Genomic DNA, 14,187 nt, shown 5'->3' with positions numbered 1-14,187 from the left:
CCTGTGTCCTTTTCTCTCACTGGAGGGAGGATGGCAGCACTGGCAGAGTCAATATCTGCCCGGGGCTGCAGATGGTTCCGTGAGCCCGGCCGGGCTCGGTCCTTGCGGCCGGAGCTGTTTTCCCATGGAGGTTTCTGCAGCGGCTGCGCTGGGGCTGTGTCAGGCTGGGCCGCGCTGGGGCAGGGCCAGGATCTCAGCAGCCAGGCCAGAAGGCTGAGACGGGGCTGGACCTTCCTTGGCACCTCTTTGGGGCCAGAAGGGAGAGAGACCCAGCCAGGCTTTCTCATCTTCACCTTGTGTCTGCACAGAGGCGTCTGCAGTTTGCTTAGTGGTTTAACAGACTGTCAGCTCTCAAAGCTAATTACTGATTGGATTTTTTGTCAGACACAGAGGAAACTGCTTGCAGCTTCTCTCAGGACATCACTTCTGTGATGCAAAACCACCTCAGCAGCACAGAGCACAGAGCTCCTTTGTCCATATGTAGTGGTCATGTACCCAAGGCCTCTGAACCCCACCTTGGGAGATCGCTGTGCCCCCTCCAAGGTGTTTTCAAATGAACACATTCATCTCAGAGTCTAAGAAAAACACCAGAGGACAGGGCCAGCCTGACCTGTCTGTCCTGGCTACTTTTGTCTGGGAGCAATCCTTGGATATATGGAAATTGGGAGGCCAACTTCTAATTTTGGCCATGAGCCCTGGACATGAAAGCCGGTTCTTTTCCACAGGAATGAAGGAAGAGAGCGCCAGTGTTTCCTGGAGGGATGAGATGTGACCACCAGAGGCCAACCAGAGCAGCCAGATTTTCTTCTGAGACATACCCTTGCATATAGGAATTTTTTAGGGAGAATATCAGTTTTGGCAATGAGCATCTGAAAAGAGGAAAAGTTCTTTTCCATAGAAAGGAAAGCACGGACCCCCTGTGCTCCAGCAGCTGATGAGAGGCAGCCCTTGGCATCCCAAGATCAGCCAGACCTGTCAGGTGAACTCTGGGAGGCCAAGCCTGCCAGACTTGGTCCGTGTTCCCTCACTTCCATGGGGTCCCACAGTGTCCCAATGGTCCCTTGCTTCCAGGAGGCCCTGAGGTGTCACAATGCCCCCTTGGTGACACCAGGCCCTGAAGGGTCGGAATGGTCTCCATGGTTCCATCAGGCCCCACAGAGTCATAATGGTCTCTGGGTCCATGAAGCCCCGTGGTGTCACCATGGCCCCTTGGTTCCATGGGCTCCAGTGGTGCCACAATGATCCCCTTGGTTCCATGAAGTGCCCACAGTGTCACAGTGATCTCCATGGGAAGGAAAGAACCAAGCCCCAGTGTGGCAGGGGCAGCCACCAGAGGCCAAGGCCAGCCAGACTTGATGGTACTGGCAGATTTTGTCTTGGAGCAACCGTTGGATATAGGGAATTTTAGAGGTGGAATCCCACTTTCAGACATGGACACCCGGAGTTGAATGATGTTTTTTTTTCCAAAGGAAGGAAAGCACAGAACACCGGTGTTTGCGGGGCAGATGAAAGGCTGCCGTCAGAGGTCTAGGCCAGCCAGACCTCTTTGCCCTGGTAGCTTTTGTCTGAAAGCAACCCTTGGATATAGGGAATTTGGGAGGTGGAACCCCAATTTTGGCCATTTCTGTGTAGATAAGAAGGAGAGTTCTTTTCCATAGGAAGGAAAGCACAGAGACCATGTGTTTCAAAGGCAGAAGAAGAAAGAGGTGGCTCCTGGGAGGCTCAGCCTACCAGACCTGTTCTTCCTGGCATGTTTTGTAATGGAGGAATTTTTGGATACATGGAATTTGGGAGGAGGAATCTCAATTTTGACCACGGTCACCTTGAGAAGGACAACTATTTACATTGGAAGGAAATCACCAAGCCCCAGTGTTTCAAAAGCAGATGAGATGCATCTCTCAAGAGGCCAAGGGCAGCCAGACCTGTCTGTCCTGGCAGCTTTCACTTGGGAGCATTCCTTGGATGTACGGAGTTTTGGAGGAGGAATCCCAATTTTGGCCATGGAACCCTGGAGGAGAAGGACAGTTCTCTCCCATAGGAAGAAAAGCCCAGAGCCCCAGGGCTTCAGGGGCAGATGAGAAGCAGCCCTCAACATGCCAAGGTCAGCTGGACCTGTCAGGTGGTCCCCAGGAGGCCCAGCCAGCCAGACCTGTTCCATGTTACTTTGGTTCCATGGGACCCCACAGTGTCACAATGGTCTCCTTGGTTCCATCAGGCCCTGGAGTGTCACAATGTTCCCCTTGCTTCTGCAGTGTCACAATGGCCCCGTGCTTCCATGAGGCCTTGCAATGTCACAATGGCTTCGTGGTTCCACAGAGCTCTGATGTGTCACAATGGCCCCTGGGCTCCGTGTGCCCTCGCTGTGTCACAGCGGCTCCTCTGTGACACTGCAGCTGCACAAGGTCACCATGGACCATTGGTTCCTTGGGGTTTCTGAGTTTCACATTGGTCTCCTTGATTCCATGAGGCAGCACAGTGTCACAATGGCCCCTTGGTTCCATGAGGTTCTGCAGTGTCACCCTGGTGTCCTTGGACCTGCATTGTCACAAGTGACCTGTGGTAATCACATATCCTCTGAGCAGAGAGAGAGCTCTCCCAGGATTTTCCTGGGAAGCTGTGAGAAGCTGTGAGAAGCTGTGAGAAAGCTCAGAGAAAAGAACAAGAAACAATTCTTATCTTCACTTGCTGCACCTGTTGTTGTGCACATGTGGAATATGTTATGGAGATTTGTTTATCAAAGGGTGATTTCTACATTGGCCAATGGTGATGGTGTTTGGATTTCAATTAACCAGTCTGGTCTGTCTGTATCGGACTGTCTGCAAGAGCGATGAGTGTTTCTTAGCAGTATAGTATAGGATAATGTAATAAAGTGATTGATCTGCCTTCTGGAATCATGGAGTCAGTGCTAATTATTACAGGCTGGGGACGCCCTGCTACGATAGTTATCTAAGTCAATCTTCCCTTACCTCTGAATGCTGAACAGAATAGGCTTAACAGGCATAGCAGGAACACCAGCCACTGTAGACCCAAAGAGCTGGCTGAGGAGTTGGGAGAAAACTTCCCCTGGTGTCATTTCCTCACAGGAGGTACCATTATTAAAGTAATTCCAAACACATACAGTTAGTGTGTGGTAGCCTCAAATCCATGTGCCCATCATCCAGTGGAAATTAAAAATCCATAAATCCCTCACCATATTAACCCATCAAACAAATTGATTATCAGCCAGATTTGCCATAGTTATAGGATGGGAAAAATGTAGCCACAACCATGTGCCACCCAAACCAGGGTAAGCTAGACCACATGGTGACACCTAACAAGGTTTCTATATCCAGTGCAACAACAAAAAAATTACGTTACTCAAGAATTGTTATTCTTATTTCACCCTGTTTTTCTCAATGCCGTCAGGCTGCACATCAGGTGCCAAAACTGGTCTTGGTTTACAAGACAGGTGTCTGCTAGGGAAGGCAGCAAAAAGCCTCCTGTGGAAAAGAGAATGTAAACCCCCTCCCTCCAAATTATTAGAATCATGAAATCAAGGGGCTCTCAGGCAGGCAAAGATATGGGAATAGGAATGTCAGCTCTTTCCTAGTGTGTATAACAAAGCAAACAAGCAGCAGCAGCTGCGGCACGAACAGCAAACAGAGCAGAGCCCAGTCCCGGCCTTTGGGCCGTGGCGCTTTCCCTGCGGTGCAGTTCCGGGCACAGCCAGCAGGGGCGCTGTGGCTCCCGGGGCAGGGCAGGTGCGCTGACCCCCACGCGGCTGCAGGGGGCGCTCCGGCCGGTCTCGGCAGCGCGGGGCCATGGCGGCTTTGTCCGAAGGGGGAAGGGCTGGAGAGAGGCTTTGCTTCACAAACCCCGGGGCAGCCGGCTCCGGTGCCCCAGCAGGACTCTCAGAAAGCAGTCAGCTCGGTGCCCCAGCAGGACTGGCAAAAAGCAGTCAGCTGGGCTGGCAGGATGTCTCGGCAGGCAGGGGGTGAGGGGCTCCAAGCAAGGCAGAGAGAGCCCAGCTCAGGATCCTGGGCACCCGAGCAGACGGGGATAGGTCTCTCTTTTAGTGGGGCAGGTGTAAATAAGGTCCCAGTTTAGTGGCTGTTCTCACGAGCAGAGGCTCATCCCAGGACAGAAGAAACAGCTCTGGCCCGGGCTGTGGCAGCAGCAGTGGAAACTCCCATCTCCAAGAGCAGCAGCTCCTCCCAAAATAAGGGATCAGCCGATAAACATCAGCCAATGATAAGGAACAAACAGAAAGGAAAAACCCAACTCCCAACACTGGTTTACAATTCCTAATGCTAAGGGAGAATTGTATAAAGTTTTAATTCCACCTTTATAATTGTTTACATACGAGCTCTTGAATTGTCAGGGGTAGGGATTGGAACCTGCTGCTCCAAGACTCCTCTCACAAAAAGAGGCTTAGAAAGGCTGGCGGTCCTTGGAGGTATTTGGGGATCTATAGGGGCTATTGGGGGTCCTTTCTGTGCCTCCTGACCTGACAGGAGCTTCTCTAATAAACTTTGCCTAAAGCTCCCAGTCTGCCCATGACAGGAGCCCCTGTGAGTCCCTGTGACATCCCGGCTCTTTGGCAGCCTGGGGACACTTAGAAAGTCCCCATGAAACCCCTCTGAGGGCCTGTCAAAAAATCTGATTATTAGTAGGCAAACTGTTGGCTGTTAACCGAAAGGTTGGTGGTTCGAGCCCACCCAGGGATGCCATTTATGTCAGAATCTGTGGTATTTAAATGATCCCAAAATTGCAGAAATTTGCTGTCTTTGAGCCCCTCTGCCAAAGAAGAAGCCATAATTCATCTGTGCTGGTTTTCAAGGTTGTTTATTCTTGCTTATCTATAACATGTTCTGTCTGACCTGCAGTAGGCCTTTCTTGCGGGGCAGCGTGCAGGGCTCTGCCCCTCAGTGGGAAGTTACAAACATTATATACCAGAAACTACCTGTGCTATATTTACAATAATGTGCCAATACCTACCACCTGTGTTGAACAATGTGTCCCCAGTCTAAACCAACAGAAAAATGCCAACACTGCAGTGAAACATGGAAGGCATGAAGAAGATGAAAAAGGACAGGACACACACGATTTTCTCCATCTTGCCTCCTTTGAACCCCTTATCTAGAATCCTAAAATTCTACTTTTGCACCCGTGTCACACTAATTATTACTCATATCAAACACTCAGAGTGTGTAATTCATCCTGTAAGATTGAAAACTCTTTTCCATGGACAGAGATCACAGGCACTGTCTCTTAGGGCTCTGTGCAGGGGGGTTCCTGACCCCCTTGCCAGGGTCCCAGGCCTTCCAGGGCAGCCAGAGGGATGCCCTGGATTACCACAGCAAACCTCATCAGGACCCATTGCTATGGTCAGTTTCCATGGCAACCAGCACCAGCCCCTGTTGCTATTGTCAGTTTCCATGGCAACCAGTACCAGCCCCTGTTGCTATGGTCAGTTTCCATGGCAACCTTCCCCAGCCCCTGTTGCTATGGTCAGTTTCCATGGCAACCTTCCCCAGCCCCTGTTGCTATGGTCAGTCCCTGGGCAGCTCCATGGAGACCCCATGCCAGGGGTGGTTGCCATGGACACCAGCTCAGGCCTGCAGCCAGAGCCCGTTTCCATGGCAACCATTGGCACTCCCATCCCCAGGGTCATGGGATCCCAGAACCACAGAAGTGGCTGAGCTGGGAGGGACCCATCAGGATCCTCGAGTCCCGCTGCTGGCCCTGCACAGGACACCCCAACACTGCCAGCCTGGGCCTGGCAGCGCTGTCCAAACGCTGCTGGAGCTCAGAGAGCCCTGGAGCTGTGACCCTTCCCTGGGGAGCCTGGGCAGTGCCCCAGCAGCCTCTGGGCAAAAACCTTTCCCTGAGATCCAACCTAAGCCTGCCCCGACTCAGCTGCAGCCGCTCCCTCCACTCCTGTCCCTGGGCACCAGAGTGAAGAGGTTCCCTCAGCCGCAGGCAGGGACCCGCTCCCAGGGCTGCTGCCATGGCCACCAGGGCTGGCACCAGCTGGGATGCTCGGTTTCCACAGGCCGGGATTCAGGAATGGAATTCCCCAATTTCCTGCTCCTGCTAAAACCGTGCTGGCTCTCGTTGCCCTCCCACCTTCCACTGAAGGAAAAAAGGGAAAGATCCCAGGCTGGGATAAGAACAATTTACTGGGAACAGCAACGAGATGAGGAACAAGCAGGACTAGAAAAATATTGACAACAGAAGGGATAAGAAAAACTATTTACAGGGGAAATTACATCACCATCAATTGTATCTTCCTGGCCACGCATCTCCTCCTGCCTGGAAAGGACAACCTTCTCAGGGAGAGAGAGAGAGAGAGTCCCTTTCCTGCCCCTGGCAATGACCTGAGGTGGGAGTGAATGTAGTGACAGGGCCATGGCCAGACCCTCATGTTCTTCAGTCCCACATAAGGTCATTGGCAGGGGCAGGAGAAGGTACAGGTGTCTTCCCAGCATGGATCACAGATAACAGGGATCACCAGGGCTCTTCCCAATGTGGGTTCTTCAATGGGGGGTGAAGGTGGAGCAGTGCACAAAGCTCCTCCTGCAGTTGGGGCACTCACAGGGCTTCCCTCACCAGTGGCTCTGTTGGTGTTGGGTCAAGTAAGAGCTCCGGGTGAAGCTCTTCCCACACTCCCCACACTCGTAGGGCCTCTCCCCAGTGTGGATGCGCCGGTGCCTGATGAGGTTGGAGTTTTGTTTGAAGCCCTTCCCACAGTCAGAGCAGAGGAAGGGCCTCTCCTCGGTGTGGACCCGCTCATGCAGGAGGAGACTGTAGCTGCTCTGAAACCTCTTCGCACATGTGGGGCACATGTAGGGCCTCTCCCCAGTGTGGATGCGCTGGTGGGTGACAAGGGTGGAGTTTTGCTTGAAGCCCTTCCCGCAGTCAGGGCAGCGGAAGGGCCTCTCATCTGTGTGAATCCGCTGATGTTCAAGGAGATGGGAGCTGGTGTGAAACCTCTTCTGACACTCAGGACACTCGTAGGGCCTCTCCCCAGTGTGGAACCTCTGGTGGATGATGAGGTCGGAGCTGCAGCTGAAGCCCTTCCCACACTCCCCACACTCGTAGGGCCATTCCCCAGTGTGGATCATTTGATGTCGTTTCAGATTCTTGCTCTGCCTGAAGCTCTTCCCACACTCCAAGCACTTGTGGGGCTTCTCCCCATTCTGAAGCTTCTCAGGGACCACCAGCTCTGAGCTCTGGCTGAAGCTCTGCCCACCTTCCTGGCCCAGGCTGGGTCTTTCCTCCTCAGAGCATCCTGGGCTGGGTTTGCAGCCCTTCCTTGTGTGGGATCTCCGGCGCTTTTCCTCCCTGTTGGATTCTTGCGCTGTGGAGTTACTCAAAACGGCCTCTTCCATGAGGTTGTGCTGCAGAGATTTGTCCTTCCTGGTCTCCATCATCAGCTCCTGCTCTGGGGTAGGAAGGACAAGGAGAGGATGGAATTTGCCTCTGTGCCACAAGGAAGGGTAAGGAGATCCCCCCAGTGCATCCCTGGCAGGAGAGCGTTGGCAGTGGGGCTGTCCTGCAGCCAGGGGCCAGGCTGGGACGGGAGATGGAACAGGAGAGAGGGGGAAAGGGGCACTGACTTCCTCCTCACCTGCCTCGGTGTCCCAGGGCATCTTCCTCTTCCTCGCAACCTTCTCCTCCATCTGGCGAATATTTGGGTATGGGAAATCCTGTTTTGGGAGAAAAACAAGGGATGAGCACATTGAGTTTTGTACCGGTTTGAAGGCCAACCAGGAGGAGACTCTAAACCAGAATGACAATTGAATAAGAAAATTAAGATCAAGGCAATGATACAGAAACACTGGTTTAAACTCACAGAGTCAGGATATACCCTGACACCCCGTTGCTCAGGGTGGTGGTAGCAGTCTGATGAAATGGTGGCTGCAGTCCAGCTGGAGTGATGAACGTGATTCTGTCAAATCGGTGATCCTGTAGAAGGGTCTGGTCTTCCTCTGAAGGTCCAGTGGTGGTTATGGAGCTCTTGTCCTCTGGGAATGCAGTAGGCAAGGTGGTCATGGTGTTGCAAGGGTGAGATTATATCCAGGTAGGAATGCTTGGTTCCTCCCCCTGGGCGGAGCATCCCACAATGGGATGATGTAATTTTATCAGTCCTGCAGTGACACTCAATGGCCCATTAACAGAAGATGGCCCCTGGAGGGCGTTATCAGGGCTGAGCCATGGAAGAGATAAAGAGCACTGCCCCACCTGTTGATAACAGTTTATGGAGATGGTGACTGAAAACACTTTTGGTTACATCTGACATTGTAACCTGAAACAGTGAGGCAATCCCTGCTCGGGGTGGGGGGTGAACACCACCCCCCTTACCCAAACTGGCTCAGGTGTAAAACCCCCACCCTGAGAAGGACACGCACACAGGGGATAATGTCACACTTGCCCTGTCCCAGGGAAGATCTTTCTCCTGTCACTCCCTTCCTCTCTCCCCTTTTCTCTTTCTTTCCAGCTCTCTCTCTACCTCACATTTACTGTTCAATAAAATCCACTTTGGATTTTGTCTCTTTAGCACCTTAATTGGGGCAGAGGCATCTCTCTAAAACTTTTATTAACCAGCTTGCGACATTATTTTGGCACAGTGAGTTCATGGCACTGCTGTCTGACCCCAAGTGCCTTTGACAACAGCCTGGTTCCCTCCTCTGAGGAGGTTCTGCCTCTTCCTGGAGGAACTCTTGGAAACTTGGATGCAGCTTCCTCTGAGTGACTTTTGGAACAACTTATGAGGAAAATGGCTGTTGTGGGTGGCCAGTGTAAAGAAAATATTTTGTTTTCCTTCCCTGAAAAGTTTGTTAAAAATCACTGGAGGAAAGGAAGCAAATGATACCAGCGAGACTGACAAGTATCATTCACCCCAAGGTGAGGATCACAAGGCTGCTAAAAGTCCTACAAGAAGCCAAGCTCAAGTAGCTAAATTGCTGAATACCTCCAGAATTTACATCTTTTGAGGGCCTTGCCAAATGTGAGAATAATTTTATCTTGCTACCTGTTACCTTTGACAGCTCCACAGAGCTTTCCCTTCCTTTTAATAATCTGTATTGGGCTAAATGTCCACTTTTCTTTTATTGGAACCTTCCAGCAGCTGAGCTGGAGTTGTGCTGAAACTGGGGAAATTTGAAATTGCCACAGAATTACTTCTATTGTCAGTTTATTAATGTTTGGTATTTGTGTTTTCATCACAAGTGGCTTGTGGGAAGAGCAAATATTCCTCAAGGCATTTTTTGTAGGGATAAGTTTGATTTCTGGCAAGTTTGTTTCATCTGGTCCCCAGGGGATGCTCGAGGGGTCTCTGTGCCTCTCACCCTGGGGGATGCTTGAGAGGGGCTTGGATGGGTTGTCCCTCTCCCAGTCACCCCAGTCCATTCCTGAGGAGGTGTCTCTCTCCCGGTCACCCCAGGCCATTCCCCAGGGGGTCTCCGTCGTTCTCACCCCTGTGCCAGGGGAGTGCTCCCGGGAGTCTCTCTCCCTCTCAGCCCAGGGGGTGCTCAGGGGTTCAAAGAGGGGATTTTCCAGTGTAAATTTAACAGGGTAGAAATCCATTTGGATTTAGGTGAAATGTGCTGATTTGAAGAGATAGTAGCTTGCTAGCATAGGCAAAATATGCTGTTTAGTCTGCTCGCTCTGCTGCAGAAACGCGGATGGAACACTGATCCCCACAAATCCTGTAAGGAGTTGTAGAGACGGTGTGTTTATTGCAGTGCTGGACGCATGTGGGGATCGTTCCCCTTCAAAGGACATCCACACCCCTGTGTAAGAGACATTCCCAAGTTCCCCTCATTCTTGCCTCACGTTTGCCGCAATGGCAGAGACTGAGATCCTGGAGACTCTGATTGGAGTTCCAGCTTGGAGAGGTGGATGATTATTTTTGCAGGTGTATTTGCTGTACCACCACAGACCACTGCTTTGAGCAGGGCCTGGCAAGGACCTGGCAAGGAGTGGCTTGTTCTACGTGTTTACACCTGCTTCATGATACCTGCTCAACCCAGGGATTTTCCCACCTGATGAACTTTGGGGTAACTCTGGTGATCTCCCATGGAACACCCCTCATCTGCCTCATGACCACTGTGACGGACGGAGATTGAAGCCCCTCCCAAGGACTGAGACTGAGACCCCCACCACAGGGAGGAGGGCTGGCCTGATCAATGCCAGATGTTTCCCAGGTGTGGTCGATGGACCATGAAAACAATGGCTCTTGCTCACAGCTGATAACATGACCTGTTCCTCCTTGGTGGCTTCAATGGACTTACTCTTCATTCTACCTGTTCCCCCTCAATTATTTCAATTAGCTTTCGTTGTCTTTTGCCTGTTCCCCCCATTTGACACTGGACTATAAAAGACCCCTGAGATAACCAAGATTTTGAGATTCTCTCCAATGCAACAAGACGGATCTGCATTGTTTGGACCAGTGAGGATTTCATCTACATTGGTAGCTATAAGCCTCTTTCCCTTCCTTTTCTATCCTTTATTTCTTTTCTGTCCCCTCTATTGCATTTGCTGTTGGCACTCTATAATAAAGGTGCATTTTTTGTTATTAAACTGATGGTCCCCTGCTGTTTTCCTTTTTGCACTTTTGGAATCAGTAAACAAGCAATCATGACACCCCGCTCCTCCAAGAGGATCATGACACTCCCTCACGGGATTGGGATCTGCGGGCAGGGTCCCTTCCTACACCAATAGTTCCCAGATTCTGTCAGGGACTCGCTTCCCTTTCCTTCTTCCCTCTGCTTCCAGCTGGGAATGTGCTGGGAAATGTCCAGCAAAGCCACCTTTGCTGCGTGCTGCAGGAGCCCACGGAGCTGCTGCACCTTGTCCCCTGCCCTGCACAGCTCCTTGGGAGGCACGGCAGGAGCAGCACCCTGGGAGCCTCGGGAATGCCCCTCTGGGATCCATGGCACACACTCCCAGGGGCTGGAATTCCAGTTCCCAGCCAGGAAAATATGTTCCTGCCCTTGATGGAAAAGCTCTTAACAAGCAGCCAGAAGCCAAATGGAGAAAGATCTTACAGTGACATTTCACTGCCAGCCTTCATAACTTCACCTGTGGTTGTTTTAGCTCACTGATTGGGAATTAAATCAGGGCAGGGCCTTTGATGGGAGCTGCCCTGGATCAAGGGAGATACTGAGAGAGAAACAGAGCATGTAAAGAGAGGTCTGAGAGAAAGGAGGACAAAAACACAATCAGCTGAGACGGTGGCACTCTGAAAAGAGAACTGCAACTGACTGAAAAGGAATGGGATGGAAAGAAATAATTTTGTAACTTGTATTTCCCATCAAAACACAATTGCCTCCCTTTCTCACCAACCTCCTCCTGGTGTCATTCAGCCGGGATGTAAGAACGTTCTTCATTCTGAGTGGATGTTCCAGGCTGCAGCCACAAGGAAACAGGGAATGGGGATTTTCCTGCTCCTGGGGAGTTTGACATCCTCAGCTGAGGAGAGTAGAAGGCAACAGAAGGAAAGGACAGCTGGCTTCACCCTTCCTCAGGAATAAGGGGTTGGGGGGAAATCTCTCATCATGTCTGCAGCTGCTCCCACAGGGATGTGAGGGCTGATCCCAGAGCCCCAGGGGTCACATTCAGAGATGCCCTCAGGGGCAGCATGGGACCACCTGGATCTTGGAGCACCGAGCTGCCCCCCATGTCTGGAGGTGCCTGAGGAGGGTTGAGACAATGCCAGGGACATCCTGCAGTGACATCCCCCCTGTCCCGCCCTGTGTGTACTCAGTCCCAAACCTGACCCTGATCCTGGTGTCAATCTCACTCCACATTTAGACACACTCACAGTTCTGTATTTAATCTCATCCCAGTGCCAGACTTATCTAGCCCCAGACCCAATCCCAGCCCCAGCCCTAAAGCAAATCCCACATTTTGCCTTAAGCCCAGTCACAGCTTCAATCCAAATCTCAGCCCTAACTCCAACCCCAGCCCCACTTCCAGCCAGTTCCTAAATCCTCAGCCCCAAACCAAATCCCAGGTTCAGCCCTTCTGGGGGTTTGGGGGTGTCTCTGCCCCTCTGACCCCGGTGATGTTTGGGTGGGGTCACACCAGGGCTGAGAGGGACAGAGACCCCCCCGGCCTCCCCAGGGATGAGAAGGTCAGAGAGCCCCCCCAGCCCTGAGCATCCTCGGCGGTGAGAGGGACACAGAGCCCCTGATCCCCAGCCCTGCACAAGCATTCCCTGAGGCCAGAGGGATGGAGACCCCCCTGAGCATCCCCCAGGGCGAGAGAACAGAGACCCCCGAGCATCCCCTGGGCTGAGAGGGACCAAGACCCCCTCGAGCACCTCCTGGCAGAGGGATTAGAGGGAGGGAGACCCTCCCAGGCATTCTCTGGGGTGAGAACAATGGAGACTCCCTGGGGAATGGCCTGGGGTGACAGGGACAGGGACACCCCTGGGGGATGGCCTGGGGTGACAGGGACAGGGACACACCTGGGGAATGGCCTGGGGTGACAGGGACAGGGACAACACCCCCAGGCCCCTCCCAAGCATCCCCCAGGGCAAGAGACACAGAGATGCCTTGAGCATCCCCTGAGCACTGGACAAAACAAACTTGTCAGAAATCAAACTTAACCCTCCATAAAATGCCTTGAGGAAGATTTGCTCTTCCCACAAGTCACTTGTGATGGAAACACAAACAAATCCCAAACATAAAGAAACTGAAAATAAAAGCAATTCTGCGGCAATTCCAAATTTCATCAGTTCCAGCACAACTCCTTCTCAGCTCCTGGCAGGTTCTGATAAAAGAAAAGTGGAAATTCGGCCCAATACAGATTATGAAAAGAAAGGGAAAATTCTGTATAGTCACAAAGGTGACAGGCACGAAGAGAATTATGATTCTCACATTTGGCAAGGCCCCCAAGCCTGTGAATTCAGGAATTATTCGGGAATTTAGCTACTTGAGCTTGGCTTCTTGTAGGACTTTTAGCAGCCTTGTGCTCCTCAACTTGGGGTGAATGAACCTCGTCAGTCTCTCTGGTATCATTTCCTTCCTTTCCTCCAGTGATTTTTAACAAACTTTTTAAGGAAGGACAAGAAAATATTTTCTTTACCCTGGCCACCCACAACAGCCATTTTCCTCATAGGTTCTCCCAGAAGTCACTCAGAGGAAGCTGAGTCTGAACTTCCAAGAGTTCTTCCAGAAAGCCACAACCTCCTCAGAGGAGGGACCCATGCTGTTGTCAAAGACACCTGAGGTCAGACAACACTGTCCGGAACTCACTGTGCAAAATAATGTCGCAATCTGGTTAATAAAATTGTTAGAGAGATGCCTCTGCCCCAATTAAGGTGCTAAAGAGACAAAATCCAAAGTGGATTTTATTGAACAGTCAATGTGAGGTAGAGAGAGAGCTGGAAAGAAAGAGAAAAGGGGGGAGAGCAAGGGAGTGAGGGGACAGAGATCTCCCCTGGGGCAGGGCAAGGGTGACATTGTCCCCTGTGTGCGTGTCCTTCCCAGGGTGGGGGTTTTACACCTGAGCCAGTTTGGGTAAGGGGGGTGGTGTTCACCCCGACCTCGAGCAGGGATGGCCTCACTGTTTCAGGTTACAGTGTCAGATGTAACCAAAAGTGTTTTCAGTCACCATCTCCATAAACTGTTATCAACAGGTGGGGCAGTGTTCTTTATCTCTTCCATGGCTCAACCCTGATAACGCCCTCCAAGGGCCATCTTCTGTTAATGGGCCATTGAGTGTCACTGCAGGGCTGATAAAATTACATCATCCCATTGTGGGATGCTCCGCCCAGGGGGAGGAACCAAGCATTCCTGCCTGGATATAATCTCACCCTTGCAACACCATGACCACCTTGCCTACTGGATTCCCAGAGGACAAGAGCTCCATAAGCACCACTGGACCTTCAGAGGAAGACCAGACCCTTCTACAGGATCACTGCTTTGACAGAATCACGTTCATCACTCCAGCCGGACTGCAGCCACCATTTCATCAGACTGCTACCACCACCCTGACCATCGGGTTGTCAGGTTATATCCTGACTCTGTGAGTTTAAGCCAGGATTTCTCTATCATTGCCTTGATATTCATTTTCTTTTTCAATTGTAATTCTGGCATAAATTCTCCCCCTGGTTTGCTTCGAAACCAGTGCAAAACTCGATGTGTTCATCCCTTGTTTTCCTCCCAAAACCGGATTTCCCATCCCCAAAAGTTT

At 51.6% G+C, this 14,187-nt stretch overlaps 1 protein-coding gene across 1 annotated transcript in view; it reads right to left on the bottom strand.

The window, feature by feature from the left end:
- Nucleotides 1-14,187, bottom strand: part of LOC140681477 (uncharacterized) — a 472,703-nt gene that overhangs the window by 337,111 nt on the left and 121,405 nt on the right. The window contains 1 exon segment of the mRNA XM_072921312.1: nt 6,599-7,186. Within this exon segment, the coding sequence (XP_072777413.1) occupies nt 6,599-7,186 (588 nt within the window).

The sequence above is a fragment of the Taeniopygia guttata genome, chromosome 36 (assembly GCF_048771995.1).
Source record: "Taeniopygia guttata chromosome 36, bTaeGut7.mat, whole genome shotgun sequence".
NCBI classification, from domain to species: Eukaryota; Metazoa; Chordata; class Aves; order Passeriformes; family Estrildidae; genus Taeniopygia; species Taeniopygia guttata.
Note: the sequence above shows the minus strand (reverse complement) of the source record. Positions and strands in the feature narration are given on the sequence as shown.